The sequence below is a fragment of the Oncorhynchus clarkii genome, chromosome 26 (assembly GCF_045791955.1).
Source record: "Oncorhynchus clarkii lewisi isolate Uvic-CL-2024 chromosome 26, UVic_Ocla_1.0, whole genome shotgun sequence".
In the NCBI taxonomy this organism is placed as follows: domain Eukaryota; kingdom Metazoa; phylum Chordata; class Actinopteri; order Salmoniformes; family Salmonidae; genus Oncorhynchus; species Oncorhynchus clarkii.
In genome coordinates this window covers 22,848,020-22,867,130 of record NC_092172.1, presented here as the reverse complement: position 1 = coordinate 22,867,130, position 19,111 = coordinate 22,848,020, and the positions used below count along the sequence as shown (strand labels likewise).

Here is a 19,111-nt window from a genome sequence, read left to right as displayed (position 1 = left end):
TCAAAATACATCTCACAGCTAATCTGTTAGGTGCTGAGAGCGAAATAGCTGATGACCTTGGCAATGTATGTATGTTCCCAAACATGATCTGTGAGCCCTGAGATCCATGTAGGGTAGTGGAGGCTAACTTCAAGCCTCATCAGCTAAATATCTCAAACTGTAGAGAAATAGGAGAGAGGAGACAACAGCAGGACACCCCACTTACTTTCCATTTCAACCTTTGGGTTTTGAACAAACTCATGATGTCTCACTCTTACAGTGCAAGTGTTTTAGGAACTTCCCTGGTAAAAAAGGTATTTATGTTTTGTACATGTTTGGACTTTACTCTCATTGTATGGGAGGGAGGGTAAAATGGAAAAATTGGGATTTGTTTTAGTCAATCATGGGGGAATGCTTACGCATGATCTCGCGGATAGTGACGGCCTGTGCTAGGGAGGTAGGTGCACTGGGCCCTGCCGTGTTGTAGGCTCTGACACGGAACTGCATCTTCTCCCCTGTCGGCAGGTCCCGGATGATTACAGATGTCCTCTCTGTCAGACCCTCGAAAGCTGGCACCCATTCATCAGCTGTGGGCAAGAGATGGCCAGACAGACTTGTCAAAACGCAACATCCGAAGAAGGCTCAGTGCCCCATCCCTATATGTCATCACAACTAGGGCTGCCTGCGTGGATTGAGTTAGAACATTGACGTGCAGCTGGCCAGCATAGTCAACCCTGAAGGGATCGCTTTAATTACATAAGCATTGTGCTAATGGTCCCTGGCTCAAACCACTCTTGACAATTTAGGTCCTTGGTGTTGTCAGACTTAAACCAAAGCTTTTTACATAATGGCTCGTCATGGAAAGTGTGATACAGCTAGCAAGGTAGAGGATGTCGTTTTATGTAAGAGGGTCAAATGTTGGACATTTTGCTGCATTTGGATTTATTTGACAGTTTTTCTATATTGTTAGGTTGGTTTTTAAATAATGTGTTCCTAACTGAAATACTCTCTTCAACAGCTTTCATGCCATCCTCCTCCTTATCTACCCAGATATTGTGTGTGTGTGTGTGTCAGGGATCAAAATATTGAATGCCAGACCCTCCTGGACCCCAGTACTCACAGCCCTCCTTGCAGTACTCGACCCCATAGCCATCCAGCTCAGACGAGCCCAGATGCTCCGGGGTTCTCCACTTCAGTGAGACGGTAGTATCACTGATGTCATCCACGCACAGGCCGACGGGCTCACTGGTTGGGGCTTAGAGAGAGAGGGACACAAGAAAGGAAGAGAGGGAGATCAGCAACATTATTCTAGTCTAAATAAGAAATAAATGACAACAAAAAAGACGTCAATAGCTACATATGTTATGTCACAGTATGTGACTGTAAAGAAGACATGTTGCAAAACAGAATGAAACATTTCAGCGTCAGCAGGCGTCAAGGCAGGATATTTTTTATTGTGGATTTACTGCTACCTGTCACTGATGCCTCAGCATCAAGGCAGCTTAACTTCGCTGCAGATAAAGTAGTGTTGCTACAGGTAACAGCCATGTAAACTAGGGTCCTCCAATAAAAGCATGAGTCACTTCCTGAAATACAGTATCTACAACCTTACCACAACTCATGTGTTAAGCTCCCCTGCAGGCTAGCTGACATGGAGCTAGCACATTGGAGATTTAGTATGGACCTTGCAGGCTCCCAAATGGCTCCCGAGTGGCGCAGCGGTCTAAGGCACTGCATCTCAGTGCTTGAGGTGTCACTACATACACCCTGGTTGGAATCCAGGCTGTATCACAACCGACTGTGATTTGGAGTCCCATAGGGCAGCGCACAGTTGGCACAGCGTCGTCCGGGTTTGGCTGGTCATTGTAAATAAGAATTTGTTCTTAACTGACTTACCTAGTTAAATCAAGAAAAATGTAAATGCTGGACAGGGCTTTCAACCTGGTCTTAGAGCATTTTGTATTATTCTGTACGCAAATCCAAGCCACTCCATTTAGGATGGTATGTATTCATTTGTGGATGTCCATTACCCATTTCATATGACATGTTTACTAATTACAATTCATATTACATGTTACGAATTTCTAAAACGAACAATGTGTTATGAATTTGCGACACGTACAATATATTACGAATTTGCAAAACGTATGATATGTTAGAAATTCTAGCTAGGTGGCTGGGGAGTTAACGTTAGCTAGCTGGCTAACTTTAGCTTGGCTAGAGATTATGGTTTGGGGTTAAGGTTAAGTTTATGAGTTAGGTTAAAGGGTTAATCAGGGGAAGGGTTAGCTAAAAGGGTTAAGGTTGTGGTTAGGGTTATCTAACATGCTTAGTTGCAAAGTAGCTCAACATTCGTAAGTAGTTGAAAAGTTTCTAAAATGCTAAAGTTATCCATGATGAGATTCAAACTCACAACCTTTGGGTTGCTAGACGTTTGTGTTATATGCTTACCCATCTACCCCGACCAACCACCCAACTTTTTTTCCCCCTTAAGTAACCATCTGTCTTATGTAACCATCAGTGGAGGCTGCTGAGGGGAGGCCGGCTCATAATAATGGCCAGAACAGAGTAAAAGGAATGGCATCAAACACATGGAAACCACGTGTTTGATGTATTTGATACCATTCCAAATATTCCGCTCCAGCCATTACCATGAGCCCGTCCTCCCCAATTAAGGTACCACCAACCTCCTGTGGTCACCATACCAAACGTGACATATCATACCAGTGTTCTGGATTTACCTTTACTATGTTACGTCTAGTCTATGAGACAAGGCTGCAATACTAGACTAGCTGCATCACTGCTACTATGGAAACCATTCAGTCCCTATAAATCTTAATGTCATGTTCAAGTCACCATTTTTCTTAGAAAATGGGTAAATAACAATGGAGAAACAAATGGAGAGTATCTCACACATTTTTTATTTACATCCAAGAGTCTAAAGATTTATTTCATGAATAATCCTCCAAATATCAAGAGAGAGAACTGAGGTCATTTGTAATTTGTCTTGTCATAGCTGATTTGTACCACATAAACAGTTTGTATGTAACAACACATTAGCACATAGAGACAACCTGCAAAAGCAGCCTAAAATAAGCTCAAGCTGACAGCCATCAGAGGTTGAGTTACAGAGTTGCCTTGCCCCCGAGCCCATGTCACAGGTTAACCAGAAAGGGGGCCATGTAGGCACGTACTAGAGGTCAGAGGTCAGTCTGTGTTTAAAGGGGCTGAATGGGAAAGACCAACCGGCGTGTACGGGCAGTACAGGAACACAGCAAACATAATACTTTGATAAACATCCTTTTCATCTTTTTAGCCAATACACAAACAACAACACAGGAAAGTCTGTTAGTGGAAAACTTTTTTTTCTCTTTTGCGCCTGAGTTTTAATACAGAGAGACAAAATATACATTAAACAACAAACATCTCTGATTTACCAATGAAGGTGGCACTGTCCGTTCCTACTTATATTGCCCCTTACAATAACAGTAAAAAGCAGAACAGAACCACAGAAACCACAGCCAGGGTTTACCTTCTATCTTATTATCATCATTAAAGAAAACGCAGTATTTATTACAGCACAAACCATGCCCCTAATAGTTGACCCTAGCTTAGAGGAAAATAAATCTGCCTACTCCTTGGAGGTTCCGGCTCTGGTACGGGCTCTGGTGCCGGGGCAGGCTCTGCTGGGGCACCCTCTGCAGGGGGAGCTCTATCGGCTGGTGGGTCTCCTTCTGCTGAAGAGGCCCCATCCTCAGCTGGGACTGGCTCTGCTGCGGGTGCTGCTGGCTCAACAGGGGTCTCTGGGGCTGGTTCATCTGCTGCCTCTGGTTTGGCCTCCCCCTCTGTCGGTGCCTTTACTGCACCATCCACTGGAACCTCCTCCGTCGCCGGCTTCTTCTCGGCCGTCTTTGGCAGCATTGGCTTGGTCATCCTTGAATAAGGTTAAGATATTGCTGTTCGAAGTGAGTTTGTCGTACTCCTCCTGTTCCTTGTCTCCCACACGCCTCAATCTACTCTGCTGCTGCTCCTCTCTCTGTCTCTCTCTTTCTGTTCTGCCTCAGTAATAGCACTCGACAGCAGCATTCAGCTGGGTCAATGTCCTCCCAGAGCAGCCTCAACAGTAGCAGCTAGCCCCTGTGTTCTAAGCAGCTGGTCCCAGCCCCGCCGTGCGCTTACATGCCATTATTTATAGAGGGGGATGCCACGGATAGTTTCCTAATCAGCTGTCTTACTAGAGATGGGTCCGTCCGGATACCTCAATGTTCACACTCACATCCCGGAGAAGGAGGAGAAGGTAGAAGGGGACCCAAGGTAATAGAATAAGAGACAAAGCAAAAGAGAGCCCCTTAATTCCACCAGACTCTGATTTCTGTCCTGAAAACACCTCCAGTCTTATTTTAGCCAGCGTCTACCCAAACATGTTTTCCTTACAAGCACAAGTCTGCATGCCATGGGAACCAAATCTCAAGATGACCATGTGTTGTTGAGTGGTTAGAGGTGCCCGTTGTAATTGCATAGCAGACCTTACATGGCTTAGGGGATATGTAAACTTAACTCTCAGTAGCCAAACCCCCAAGACAATTCACTTTAGTGATAGACCTCACTGACGTCAATACTTCAAGATGAAAACAGTTTTGCACATTTTCAATTAAAATACTTTTAAAAATACATACAACTTGATACATCAAATTGGGAATTTTGTGACATTAATGCAACTGTATTATCAAGGAAGTAATATAAACATTATCTTCAGAGAATACAGGTATGTAGCTGCAGTCAGAACAATGGGGTTGTTTCGTCTTTTTTTATGCTCTGTTTATGTTCCTTGGTCAGCTCACAGCAGGTCAGTGTGAGTGTAAATCAGTCATCTCTGCCAGGACAAAAGTTGTGTTATGTGACAGTGTGACAATACTTGCACACAATAGTACGATTATTGTGAATAGTCAGATGAATATAATAGTTTGATTAAAACGTTTACATGCAATGCAAGAAGAACGATTTTCCTAATAATCCTGTTTACATGGACACATCTGAAATCAGGCTACCTGAAGGGACTTTAATAAATGCACAAAATCACCAATCAAAATAAACATTCTACCACAGTGACCATGTTATTTTTGGGAAGCCTATTTGATTCTGAGTCCGGACATATACCGTTTGTATGTGAAAACTATTTCTAAGATGCATACTTTTAGTTTGCACACACAGGTCATTACTTCTCTGCATTATTCATCTACATGGGCTAGCTCAGGCTGTGTTATGTTACAGTATGTGAGGTGAATTGTTTCTCATAAGTAATGGTTTAATTGAATTGATTTGGCATAATACATGATTGCGTTGTAAAGATACATTCTTTCAGACCACTGTGCCCTCTTGTGGTAACTTCCCTCGCGCATAAGAGGGATGATTCCGCTTGCTGGTGCTGGCACTTGTGCAGATTAAATGCACTGCTGAAACTCTGATTAAGCCGTTTACACATGTCCTAATAATTCAAAAGATTTCTTAGAAAACCTGGTGTTTTAATTTGCGTATGTTTACTTCGATTTTGACCTTACGCCGATTAAGAGTAAGGTATTTACCTGACTATTACCATACTGGTCCTACTGCCATAATACATTTAATATCAAATTATTAGTGTGCATGTAAACATAATCATATGACTGGCGAGTGACTGATACCTTTTGCTGACCTGGCCCCACCAGAGCACGCGCCTATACGATGACCATCCAGCCCATTAATCATTCTCCCCCGCTCAAAGTTTACATCAACAAGTTTTGAAAGCTGACTCCTATCTGTTTGCATTTTTGAATGACCTGATTGTATGAGGCGCTACATGGAACAAAATGTATTTCCCCATCCCTCAAACAGGCAAGTTCAATTTCATAGATGCACATAAAAGAAACTCACCCACTGGGATGAAGGGTTGTGAGGCAGCACTGTGGCATGACATGCCAATGGCGTTCACTGCATAGACACGCATCTCATATTCCACACCCTCTATCATCCTCTTGGCCTCATAGGTAGTATCAGTGTAGGGGTCAAAGTTCAGCCTCATCCACCTGTAACTCTTCTTCTTCTTCCTCTCCAGCACATAGCCTGGGAAGAAAAAGTCAAACATTGTTACTGTATACATCACAGGAGGTTGGTGGCACCTTGATGGCTGCAGTGGAATGGTGTCAAATACATCAAACACATGGTTTCCATGTGTCTGATGCCATTCCATTTGTTCCGTTCCAGCCATTTTTGTGAGCCGTCGTCCCAGCAGCCTCCACTGATAGACATGTGACTGTACCTATCAATATACTATAATCAAACTACTCATATTTTTCTCTGTACATGTTCGATGTAAACAAGTGAGCATTGTGTATGCCTGAACATAAGATCTGGTAAGACATTATGCACGCTACTGTATATCCTCACCAATGATCGGGTTGCCACCATCTGACTTAGGGGGGTCCCACTGGACAACGCAGGAGTCCTCTCCAACACTGAGGATCCTTGGGGCCGAGGGAGGGTCTGGCGCATCTGAGGAAAAGAAAAGGCCATTAAAAAAACATGAATAAGATGACTTGGGACTATAAGGTTCTATCTTCAAAAACATGATTCTGAGATAGTTGGCTTTAAAGTTTCAAACCTTCATTGGTTTGAATGGTGTCTGCAATTTTTTATCTAGTATTCTTTTGAACTTAACAAAATGCATTGGGGGTATTTAGAGTACTAAATAGGTAGAGAACATTGAACAGTATAAGGCTATGACAAAAACTACATTTGGACAAAAATGCAGCTAGAACCTTTGTCCCAATCTCCCGAAGTGTAAAATAGAGAATAAGCAAGGTACAACCTGATTCAACTAATGTCTCTCATCTCTTTGACTAATGACCGAAAGAAAAATGTATCAACAAAAATCATTGTGGACAGTGGTTGTATCTTACCAACAACTTTGACGTTAATGTCAGCTTTGTCCTCCCCAGCAGGGTTCCGCACAATCACAGAGTAGAGGCCCTCGTCCTGTTTATCCGCTCCCTCAATAGTGAAGATACAGTGTCCCTTGGTGCTCTCCACGTGGAGCCTTCCATCTCCCTCTGTCATCACCTGACTCATCAGGACAGCAGATCATTAGTGGAGTCATTCTCATTCAACTGAACTAAAGGGATCAATTCCAATTCGTAATGCAACCGTTTATATCATCTGATCTGGGGTGTATTCATTAGTGCACACCGTTGCAAACAAGAGTTTCTTAAAGGACAAATTCAGGTAGGTCCCTCCTTGCTTCGGCTTGCTTGCTTCCAGTCTGTTGTAGTGAACATACCCTTGATGATACTGTTTATTGTCAAAGCCAAAAAAGGATGAAATACACTTTCCCAGACACATTGGCTGGAAAGGATTTACCTGGTCATGCTTTTTGGCATGAAAACCAACCACACTGGGAGGTTTACTCATAGACTCAGCTGAAATGGTCATGCAAAAGCAGTTATAATACTTACAGTTCTGCCATGGTGTCACCCCTTCGATGTCTTTCATTTCAGCAAAAGATTTCGAACATGCTCTTACCTGACCGTCATGAAGTATGATACTGCATGCATTGTTTAATTAGCATTGAATGCTGTGGTAAATTATCAGGCAACATGTTGCCACCCAGGCCTCTATTGGCACAGACAACATAAAATCATTGATGTTTTGAAGTGAACAGTGTGTGAGAACATGAGGAATAAAAAGTAACAGGGATGTCAGAAGAGAAAGGACAGCATGAGACTGACAAAAATGCACAAAACGAAATATACATCGGAAAGAGATGCATTTTTTGGAACCCAGGTGTTATGGAGAGAAGTAGTAACACAGAGATTGAAAGGAGACATGCACAGGCCTCAGCGTTGGTGTTTAGGGCCACACTCACATCCCCATCCTTGATGCTCCATGTTTCTGCCGCCACCTCAGAGCCAGCCTACATGAGCAGAGTAAAGCAGTAAGGGTACTGAAGAGGAGGCCAGAGGGTATTCCCCTCTTGTTCTCCCCAACTAACCTCCCGTTCCCAGCAATCAACCAGTCACCTGAGGGCATTTAGGTCATGTGATCACCTGCAGCCCTCTTACCTGTTGGGATGGGTGAGGAAGGGACACTCTCACCATGAAAGTGAAACAATTAGTCAAGACATAAATAAAAAAGGTTGCCAATGGAGAACATGGGAAACCACAGAGTTGAAAGTGGAAAACAAGGTCAATCCTATAGCTGATAGTGAAAAAACATGGAAAGAAGCATTAATAATTAAGCTAGTCAACAGTACGTGGCCACTAGGTAGTGGAAGAGTTAATTGCATGAGTGAACATACAAAGTATCAGACAGCTTATGACTTACTAACGGGGCAGACAAAACAACATGGTTCAGTCTTCTCACAGCAAGCCTTACCTGATCATCTGTACAGTCATTGGAACTGAGGTAGAGTCTCTCCTAAACATCCACTGGCCAGAGGCCAGCGTTCACACAAGATTTGGTTCTGGGCTGCCAAGATTGGAATAGAAGCTATGTGCTAGCCTGTTTGGCTAATGAGGAAAACCAGCAACTTTACCTTTTCTCCCTTTGTCCAGATCACAGTAGGCGCTGGGTCTCCAGTTATGGGCACATCCAGTCGCAGCTTGTTCCCAGCAACCACCACTATGGTGGAGTCGGCCGTGTGACCCATGCAGTCTAGGTGGATCTTTGGAGGATCTTCAGGAATAAAGAATGATGGACATGCAACATATGTCAATGTATTCTTAATCTGGCAATCCAAGAAATATAATCCTTGCAATTGAGTAAGAGGCTGCGAGGATGAAGAATAAACCATGGCATACCTTGGCGAGGCACATAATCTATCTTGACCTCTGAAAAGTAGACAAACACGCAATTAATTTATTAGATGAAAATGCTCATTATGAAATGACATGGTGTAATTGTAAAAGTACCCAGGAAGTTGAGTTTGGCTGAGAGGTTGAATGCGTATCCCTCTGGAACAAAGGTGTAGTCACCCTGGTCCTCGGGTTTGACATCATCGATAGTGAGTTTGTGGATCCTTCAGTGAGAGAACATAATTTCCACTAGTATTTGTCCAACTACTCAACAAACCTTCTGATCCTACCCAGTACAACAGTATGGATACCATTCTCACCTGCCAATGTGTGTAATATGGGTCCTGGCATCAGCCTTCACTTCCACTCCGTTCTTGTACCAGATACCCTTCACAGTCTCATCTGAGACCTCACACTTAAACACAGCCTCGTCCTTTGCCTTCACCGTGAGGTCAGCAATGTTCTGGTACACCTCCAGTTCCTTCTCTAAAGAGTCAGAGGTCAGAGATGATTCACAATGTATGTTGTATATGAAGTATTTCAGAGTATGGTGTGTTCATTATGATTCTATGTTTTTCTGGGAGACTTTTACTAGGGAATCCCAGGTGACATGGGTATACTGTATAACTTATACAGTATAGAACAACACCAGATGCATAGAGGATAGGGCATCTGATCCACACAGGAAACAAATACTTTTAGACATCAATGGAGGCTGCAAGCTCAAAGTCTATCAACCTAAGAGAGAGTACGAGACAGTTAAGGGTAGTGGACAGGTAGTGTCCGCAATGATCAATGTAAGCTACTCCACTCCTAGTGAAGGTTACAGCAGAATGAAGTTAGCTGACAGGAGAAATGAGAAGCTGCTACCGAGAGCATAATGGGATTGGCAGCTGGTAATTCTTGGCAATGGCTAAATTTGAATAGCGGCGCAGATAAACTATTGTTGCGAGGCGGGCCAGACACCAGACATCATCTTTAAATTCAACTACAGGCAACACCCCCTGAGCGACACACAACAAAATAATACACACAAGATACTTGTGTATTCAGAGGTTTGTGCTTAGTCCCCTCCTGTACTCCCCGTTCACCTATGACTGCGTGGCCACGCATGACTCCAACACCATCATTAAGTTTGCCGAAGACACAACAGAAGTAGGGCTGTTCACCAACAACGAAACAGACTACAGAGAGGAGGTCAGAGACCTGGCAACCTCTTCCCCAACGTGAGCAAGACAAAGGAGCTGATTGTGAACTACAGGAAAATAAGGGCCAAGCACTCCCCCAATCACATCGACGGGGCTGTAGTGGAGCGGGTCGAGAGCTTCAAGTTCCCTCGTATCCACATCACTAAGAAACTATCATGGTCCAGACACACCAAGACAGTTGTGAAGAGGGCACAATAACTCATATTTCCCCTCAGGAGACTGAAAAGATTTGCATGGGTCCTCAGACCCTCAAAAAATTATACAGGAGCACACTGCAACACACACACACGGACACACACAGAAAACACACACACACACATGCATATTGACGCCACACACACACACAGACATACATTCACATTCCACCACACTCCACATACGCTGCTGCTGCTCTCTGTTTATTATCCCTATCTACATGTACTGTACATATTACCTCAATTCCGCGACTAACCCGTACTCCTGGACATTTACTCAGTACCGGTACCCCTTGTATATAGCCTCATTACAGTTATTTTATTGTGTTATTATTTTTCCTTTTGTCCATGTAGCAGAAAATTCTTACTTCATTTTTAAAAAACCCTGCATTGTTGTTAAATGGCTCCTAAGTAAGCATTTTATGATAAGGTTGTATTTGTACTTGGCCCATGTGGAAAACAAAATGTGATTTGAATTTGTTTTGGTTTAATAAAAGTATATATACAAACATACATGTCTGTTTATAGACAGTACCAGTCAAAGGTTTGGACACATCTACACACTCAAGGGTTTTTCTTTATTGTTTACTATTTTCTACATTGTAGAATAATAGTGAAAACATCAAAACTATGAAATAACGCATTTTGGAATTATGTAGTAACCAAAAAAGGCTATTTGACCAAGAAGGAGAGTGATGGAGTGCTGCATCAGATGACCTGGCCTCCACAATCACCTGACATCAACCCAATTGAGATGGTTTGGGATGAGTTGGACCGCAGAGCGAAGGAAAAGCAGCCAACAAGTACTCAGCATATGTGGGAACTCTTCAAGACTGTTGGAAAAGCATTCCAGGTGAAGCTGGTTGAGAGAATGCCAAGAGCGTGTAAAGCTGTCATCAAGGCAAAGGGTGGCAACTTTGAAGAATCTCAAATATAAAATATATTTGGATTTGTTTAACTATTATTATTCTATTCTATTATTCTAAAATGGTAAAAATATAGAAATACCCATGAAGGAGTAGGTGTGTCCAAACTTTTGACTGGTACTGTACATCTACATCCAAAATGTTCCCCCAAAAATTGCAGGTCTAACTTTAGGACAGCAAAACCAATGTCTGCACTCTGCAGCTCTTGACATCAATGACAGAGCATTTATGGCCATGTTAGGATTGTAAAACTTAAACTGATGTTTAGTTAAGAGATGGTGGAGAATGGGTGTTTTTAGATGTCATAATGACATGGCTAAGGTTCTGTCACAGTTGAAAATGCTGAAGTGATGTTGTTAATTGATGGTTGTTGTTCAATCACGTAATGGTTTAAATTAATGTTGTTATTTAACTTTTGTCCTATGTTGGTTTAGATTTTCTCCTACGTTCGTTTTCATTGAATGGTCATCATCCAACGTCTCTACCACGTCTCCTGTGGGTTGATTCTCTATGCTCGCTGGAATAGGACAACATTTGTAGTTTGCTGTATTCCCTATCTTTTTTGAATATTCCTATAAATATACACCTATTTGCATAGGCATATAATTAGATATACAGAAGAAATTAAACATGCAGTACAACAGGACAGAATATACATATATATATATATATATATATATATATAGAGAGAGAGAGAGAGAGAGAGAGAGAGAGAGAGAGAGAGAGAACACAGAGAAAACAGAGAGAGAAAACAGAGAGAGACAGAACCCATACAGAGAGACAGAGAGAGTGCGAGAGAGAGAGAGAGAGAGACAGAGACAGAGACAAAGACACATATAGACAATTGAAGGTCACCTGCGCCAGCCTGTACCCTTCAGATAAAATATATGGGCCATGTCTTCTAACTTTAGCTGGTATTTCGACAGACTTGTGTTTGTGCTGTAACCTTGACATAGTGACATGTTTGATGGCATGGGCAGCTATGTTTCAAGGTTAGGCAGAACAGGGGCTTGCTTGGAGTGACAGGAACATAAGAGTAGGCTGTGTCTCGGTGAAGGGTGAGGAAGATGATTCACATTGTTTTTTTGTTTTTTTAATCTTCAGCCCAGTACTATAGTTCAAAGATTGCTTTGTCTGTCTTTAAACTGGACATGCTTTATGGACTGCAGGTGGTTGGACCCCCGGATACTAGCTATCATGTTCAACATTGTTGAGCAGAGATGTATTTCAATCTGTTCTGTTGTCTGACGTAAGCACTTACCCGACACCATGAGTTCAGCCATAGATTCACCGCCATTGGTTTTAACTGTGTAGTGGCCACAGTCCTCCTTAGTTGCCTCATTAATGATGAGGACGTGCTTGCGCCCATCTTTCTTGAAGCGGTACTTGAAGGACTCATCCCTTGTCAGCTCCACACCATCTTTCTCCCTGCATAGACGGAGCACCACATGAGCACTAGCAGTCTCAAATTCTCCATTATTGTCTGATTAATTGAATCTACATTTCTACATCAACATTTCTATGTATATATATATTAAGCAACACTATATAAAGACTTTATAAACAGTCAGAGGTGTCACTATAACAGCTTTGATTTGAGGTTATGTTAGACAGTATCTAGTGAATGTGTTACAGAGTTGCCGATGTAACACTGTCAGCCATTTTGCATTACAAATCGGCACTGACAAATGTTCTCTAAGTCACTTTTCTGAATGGTCATCACTTTACCACAACTATTTAATTTTCACCAATGAAGGCACAGTTGCACAGGTATTAATTAACAGTGGTATCATTGCAATCTGATACTGTATGTTTGCCCAAAGAAACAAATTGGCGGATAGATATTTATTTATGTGCCCATGGTTAGGCGCAATTCCAGGAACAGCACAATGTTGTATTTTGGATGGGTGACCATAATTCACAATTGCTTTCCCGCTAAAGGACAGGGGACGTGCTAACAGCCCTGTGTGACCTTTCATGTGGCTGATAATTTACTGCATGTTGTGATATCCAGCCTAGCCCTGTGGCAGATATACTGTGACTGAGATACTGTGGCAGAGACCCTGTGGCAGAGACCCTGTGGAAGAGACCCTGTGACAGAGACATTGTGGCAGAGACAATGTGGCAGAGACACTGTAATATATAGCCCAGCCCTTTGGCAGAGACACTGTACCTGAGACACTGTGACAGAGACCCTGTGACAGAGACATTGTGACAGAGACATTGTGGCAGAGACAATGTGGCAGAGACACTGTAATATATAGCCCAGCCCTTTGGCAGAGACACTGTGACTGAGACACTGTGACAGAGACACTGTAATATATAGCCCAGCCCTTTGACAGAGACACTATAATATATAGCCCAGACCTTTGACAGAGACACTGTAATATATAGCCCAGCTCTTTGGCAGAGACACTGTAATATATAGCCCAGCCCTTTGGCAGAGACACTGTACCTGAGACACTGTGACAGAGACACTGTAATATATAGCCCAGCCCTTTGGCAGAGACACTGTGACAGAGACACTGTAATATATAGCCCAGCCCTTTGGCAGAGACACTGTACCTGAGACACTGTGACAGAGACACTGTAATATATAGCCCAGCCCTTTGGCAGAGACACTGTAATATATAGCCCAGCCCTTTGGCAGAGACACTGTAATATATAGCCCAGCCCTTTGGCAGAGACACTGTACCTGAGACACTGTGACAGGAAGGTCAGCAGCCTGGGGGTGACTAACACGTTAAAGCCATGAGCGACACAAATGCCATCTACCGGACATGTGAGGAATGTGCACCATGCAGCGCAGACTCAAAAACTACATCTGTTTCAACCCTTACAACCAGAATAATGTTATCCTCAAACCAATATCTGATGTGTGGATTAATTCTAACAAGGGAAACACAAAATACAGCTATTTCCTATATGAAACCTAATGTACCACAATGTCACCATATTAGTTATTACAGCCATCTGTTGTGTCTATCCGAGTTGTTGTGAAGTGACGTAATGTGAACAGTATGCCAGACCATGCTTTTGATGTCCTCGGTCAGGGACTTGGCACTTTGTAAATCTTAAAATACTGTCTGGTATGGCACCCATTGTTAACCTCCTCACACCTTCTATGGTATGGAAGTGTTTGAGTTTGATTTGTGGGTTGAGGGAACGTCTTACCATTTGACAGTAGCCCCTTCTTCTGACACCTCACACTCTAACTCCACCCGCTCACCCTTCATGACCATCTGGTCCTCCAGATGACTTGTAATAGTGACAGGAGGCTCTGCAGACACACAGAGAAAGAAACAGTAAGAACCACCATTATACCACCAGGCACTTTAGCAAATAATCATATTTCCCTTGTTGTGTTATGATGCTACCTTAGGCATCACGCAGGCACAAATATAATGTCAGTATGAAATGCATTCAAACTGGTGTACAAACGAAACATTGATGTTGGACCGTTGATTGTCCACTTTCAGTTGTCTCACATGCACCTTTGACAAAGAGCTCTGTGGTGCACTTCTCATCTCCGACCACACAAGTGTATGTGGCATCGTCTGACAGTGAGCAGTGGTTGATGGTGAGGTATCGCTTGTTGCCAACACTCTCAAAGATGTACCTGGTAGATGGACAAGAACCTTCATTATCCACTCAATTATTCACCAGCACCTTTCATAATAAAATAAATGTTCCTTATTGACAGATATAGACAACATTCAAACCACAATAGCCTTCTGTGTAACACTCTTCCTGTTGATGATACATTGTATAGATAGTTGGTAAATTGGTTGATAGCATAACAGTTTAACATCAGTCATCATCATGTTTTCAGAGTAGACAGCAGTGTGGAGACCCCAAAAAGCTTCCATATTTACAATGGTTGACAGTCGTATTCCTGTCTAGCTTATTTCAGCCCTTTGCTACTGTCCGTACCTAGCAAAACAATCTCAGATGTGTTGCTTGACAAGATGAAAGTACTTACTTGCTGTTCATGAAAGGTCAGCAAGATCAGCACAGTCCATCCATGTGTTGTGTCGGGGGAGAGAAGAGGAACGTTAGCATGACATAATATAGCAATCTGAGAGATAGCTAATTGTATTGTTGAGTTGCTGAATAAGCATGTGTTGTACACACATTTGTAAGAGATGGTACATCAGTAATTCATTCTAATTGAATGCAAGCTCAGAAAACCCTCTCTGCTGATGGCTACCTTCCAGTTGATTGAATCTCTTGCCCATTCTTCAGCCATTTTACATCTACGTCTTCATTGGCCACCTCAATGCATAGTTTCATTTTATGCCCTTTTTCTACCTGGTAGGCAGGGTCCAGCTTCTTTAGGAAAGCTGGGGTTTGGAGACACAGACACGTGAGCAATTACTTTTCCTATAGTTAACAATACTGATCTGCAGAGGTAACATTTAGCTGTAAATACAGATACAGTAGCTAGCTTCTACAATGGAGGCTTCCATGGAGGGATGACTGAAGGGATGAGCACCTAAATGGGTATTTGCGGTGTCCATTTTAGGACGGGTTCAATCTCAGGATGCATAATGTATGAGCTGAAGGATAAGTGTTGGTTTCACAAAGATAGAGATACCAACCTTCACTCTTCTTTTCCTCCTTCTTCATCTTCTTCAGCCTCTTCAACATCCCACGCAGGTCTGTTATGCCATACTGGAAGGCGATCTTCTCATACTCACTGGCTGGAGCCTTCTGGAGGATTTCCCATACATCCTCATCAGGCTCATTTTTGACTTTGGACTTAGAGGCACTGGCACAGAAAGAGGGGACAAGGGGACAAGGTAAGCCACTGTCTGAAGCCATACATTACCGACCATGCACAGTAACAGTTAGGTCTATCCATGCTCAATAGGCCTACTTATACATTTTCTTCATTACTTGCAATTTTCCATTACAATTTTCTAAGTCACATTTGCATTCAGGTTTCACTCAAAAACTCATTGCAGTCTTCACATAACAGTCAGAAAGCATATTATTACATCGACAACAATTGTTTCTTACCGATGACCTGGTGAACCTTTAAAAAAACTGCTGCACTCATTCCGAAGCAGAACCCAAGCGACAAACCAAACAGATTAATACACACATTAAATATACATTGCAGTACCCAAAATCAAATTATAGCACCCTAGAACCCACCCATGAAGACCGCAAACAAGCGCAACAACTAAAACAAATATCATTTCTGCTGCAATAGTCTGCAGACATACAGAAAAGTGTCATAGCTATTGTAAAATATTGAAAATGAATTCCGATTAATCAGAATTATATAGAACATCAAATCAAAATAATTTATACTGCATTATGAATTCAGAAAAAAACATTCACATTTTCAACAAACAAGAGACCCTAAAACAATGTGCTTGCCAGTATAGGTCAATGCATGACATCAAGGTAAATGCCAGGGCATGAAATCCACTAGACTAGGAGATGGGTTTGACATTGAGTGAGATGGAACAATGTTTGTGTGTGATGGGGCGGAAATAAACCATTGCTTTGAAAACAGGCGGAGTTGTGACTGGATATCGAAGGAAGGTCTGGAGAGTCAGTGATGACTCATTGTGATGATGCAGTGACACGCATAGGGAAGAAAGAGATGCAGACCACAAAGTGTTGTGAAAGCTTCTATTGCATTCAAATGTGTGCTAAATCTCCTGCACTCTTAGAAGAAAATGTGCCATCTACAACCTAAAAGGGTCCTTTTGCTGTCCCCGTAAGAGAACCCTTTGAAGAACCCTATTTGGTTCCAGAGAGAACCCTTTTGGATTCATATATAACACTCTCCACAGAGGGTTCTACAAGGAATCCAAAAGGGTTTTACCTGGATCGAAAAGGGTTTTACCTGGACCCAAAAATGGTTCTCCTATGGGGACAGCCAAAGAACTGTTTTGGAACCTTTTTATCTAATAGTGTAATGTGTTCTAGCTTGTGTGGTAGAAGTGACAGTCTTCTACAGGGCATGAGGTATGTGAGTGTGCTAGGCAAAAGTAGTTTGGGACCAGTGTGAGATTAGCAGGAGGACTCAAGATGCATTGTGAGTAGGCAGCAAGACTGACCTGAATTCAGGTTAGTGAAAAAATAACTGGGAAAACATGTCCATTAATCCAATCTGTTGGGTAAACTAGTAGTAGTCACTTACTCTCTGTATAGGGGGGGGGGGGGACAAAGAGAGATGGACACAGTGAGATAACATGCCCAAGAGAAACAAGCTTACTGATTTGGAAAATAATGATGTTACTCAACTTTTTGTTCTGAAATAATCAGAGATAATTCACTCACCTTTTCTTCAACAAGGCACTGAAGTCCAACTCTCCTGCTTCCTCACTTCCATCCACACTGCTGTAGAAATATCAGCGCCAATAACACAATGTCAGTACCCTATCAAAGCAATGTATTCTGACAGTTTGGTTATCATCATCACCATAAGAGATGAGCAGCACCCTTGAAAACAACAGCAAACATGTTGTCCCCCACGAATGATGCCAAAATCAAAATCCCCATGAAATCTGTATTCCACACTGATCAATGTGATGAGGGATCTCAGGGAGAGGACAGCCGTTTTAAATGTGGCTGGAAGTGTTCGTCTCCTCCCTCTGATCTCTGGAGCGATCAGGATTAAATGAGGGCCTGGTGGTTTATGTGGTAGAATTACAACACACGGCGGTGACTTCCTCCAGTGATATCTCTCATCCGACAGCCCTGGAGAACCAGTGCCACAGAAAAGCCTGTGTGTCTTAACACATCCTGGCACTTTCAATACCATCAAACCAGGGGCAAGACCAAAACTCACTACGTCGGCTCACTATTTGGGCAGCTGGCTCCGCTGTTTTGATAAAGACCCCGTGGTAGATCAGAGAGAGAGTTTGAGTGACATATAAAGTTGGTGTGCTGTTAAGCTGCTTGTTAACCCAGCCTATTGTACTCTCTCACCTCCAAACCAGAAGCTGGTTCTGTCAAAGTTGACAGTGTTCAAGCTGTCAAGCTAAAGGATGACCCAGTGTATTTAACATCTATGGTGGTCTCTTTAAAAGATGAGTTAGGTCAAACCTTGTCTCTTTCACACCATGGCAGTCTTCTCAAAATTCAGCAAGGAAGTTACATATTTCCATAAACTGGCTCTGTTTGACCCAAAAGGAAAGCAGAGAAAAAGAGGGACTGAAAAGCTTTCCCTGAAGTCTTTTTGGTAATCAGAGGCCCCAGTGTTTGGATATGAACCCCCAAGTTGCAGCAAACCGTCACTACCTTCCTGATGGTACACTTGTCTTCCTAGTAGCTCCACTCCTGACAAGTTGGCATTGCCAGATAGTGATTTCTCTCACATATCCAAAGGACTGTAAAGATACTATTACACCCCATTTACTTATTATGTATTGGCACATAATGTATACAAAAAAGAGCATTTAAATAACCATCCAACAATATCCACAGACTGCTAGTTTGGGGCTGTCTAAAAATGCTTTAGATAATACCATTGTATAAAGTTGATTTGTGTTGTTTTGTTGATACAGCTTGCTAAATAACAACTTGATATACTTTTCCTTCAATCCTTCTCACTTTCTCTCACGCACACACACGAACAAACACACATGAGTAGAGGCTGCTGAGGGGGGGGATGGCTCATAATAATGGCTGGAACAGAGAGAATGGAATGGCATTAAACCATGTGTTTGATATATTTGATACCATTCCATTTATTCAGCTCCATCCATTACCTTGAGCCAGTTCTCACCAATTAAGGTGCCACCAAACTCCAGTGACAAACACACACACACACACACACACACACACACACACACACACAGATACTTTTTTTCTTAGCTTACGTGCGCCTGAAAGCTGCCCTGATGTCAAACCCTTCCACAGCCCGGGCCTCTGAAACATGATAGAATAATCAGTTATCTCTTCTCTATCATTGATTTTTATACCACAGGTACTATAAAACAATAACTGATATTTAC

The 19,111-nt window shown here is 42.5% G+C and overlaps 1 protein-coding gene across 1 annotated transcript in view; it reads right to left on the bottom strand.

Annotated features, from left to right (window-relative positions):
• Positions 1-19,111, bottom strand: part of LOC139384586 (myosin-binding protein C, cardiac-type-like) — a 41,277-nt gene that overhangs the window by 8,938 nt on the left and 13,228 nt on the right. Inside the window, 16 exon segments of the mRNA XM_071129417.1 lie at positions 399-566; positions 1,100-1,234; positions 5,890-6,078; positions 6,403-6,507; positions 6,915-7,074; positions 8,546-8,685; positions 8,811-8,840; positions 8,922-9,028; positions 9,125-9,290; positions 12,394-12,560; positions 14,307-14,412; positions 14,627-14,751; positions 15,343-15,475; positions 15,734-15,893; positions 17,429-17,492; positions 18,977-19,025. Of these exon segments, the coding sequence (XP_070985518.1) occupies positions 399-566; positions 1,100-1,234; positions 5,890-6,078; positions 6,403-6,507; positions 6,915-7,074; positions 8,546-8,685; positions 8,811-8,840; positions 8,922-9,028; positions 9,125-9,290; positions 12,394-12,560; positions 14,307-14,412; positions 14,627-14,751; positions 15,343-15,475; positions 15,734-15,893; positions 17,429-17,492; positions 18,977-19,025 (2,004 nt within the window).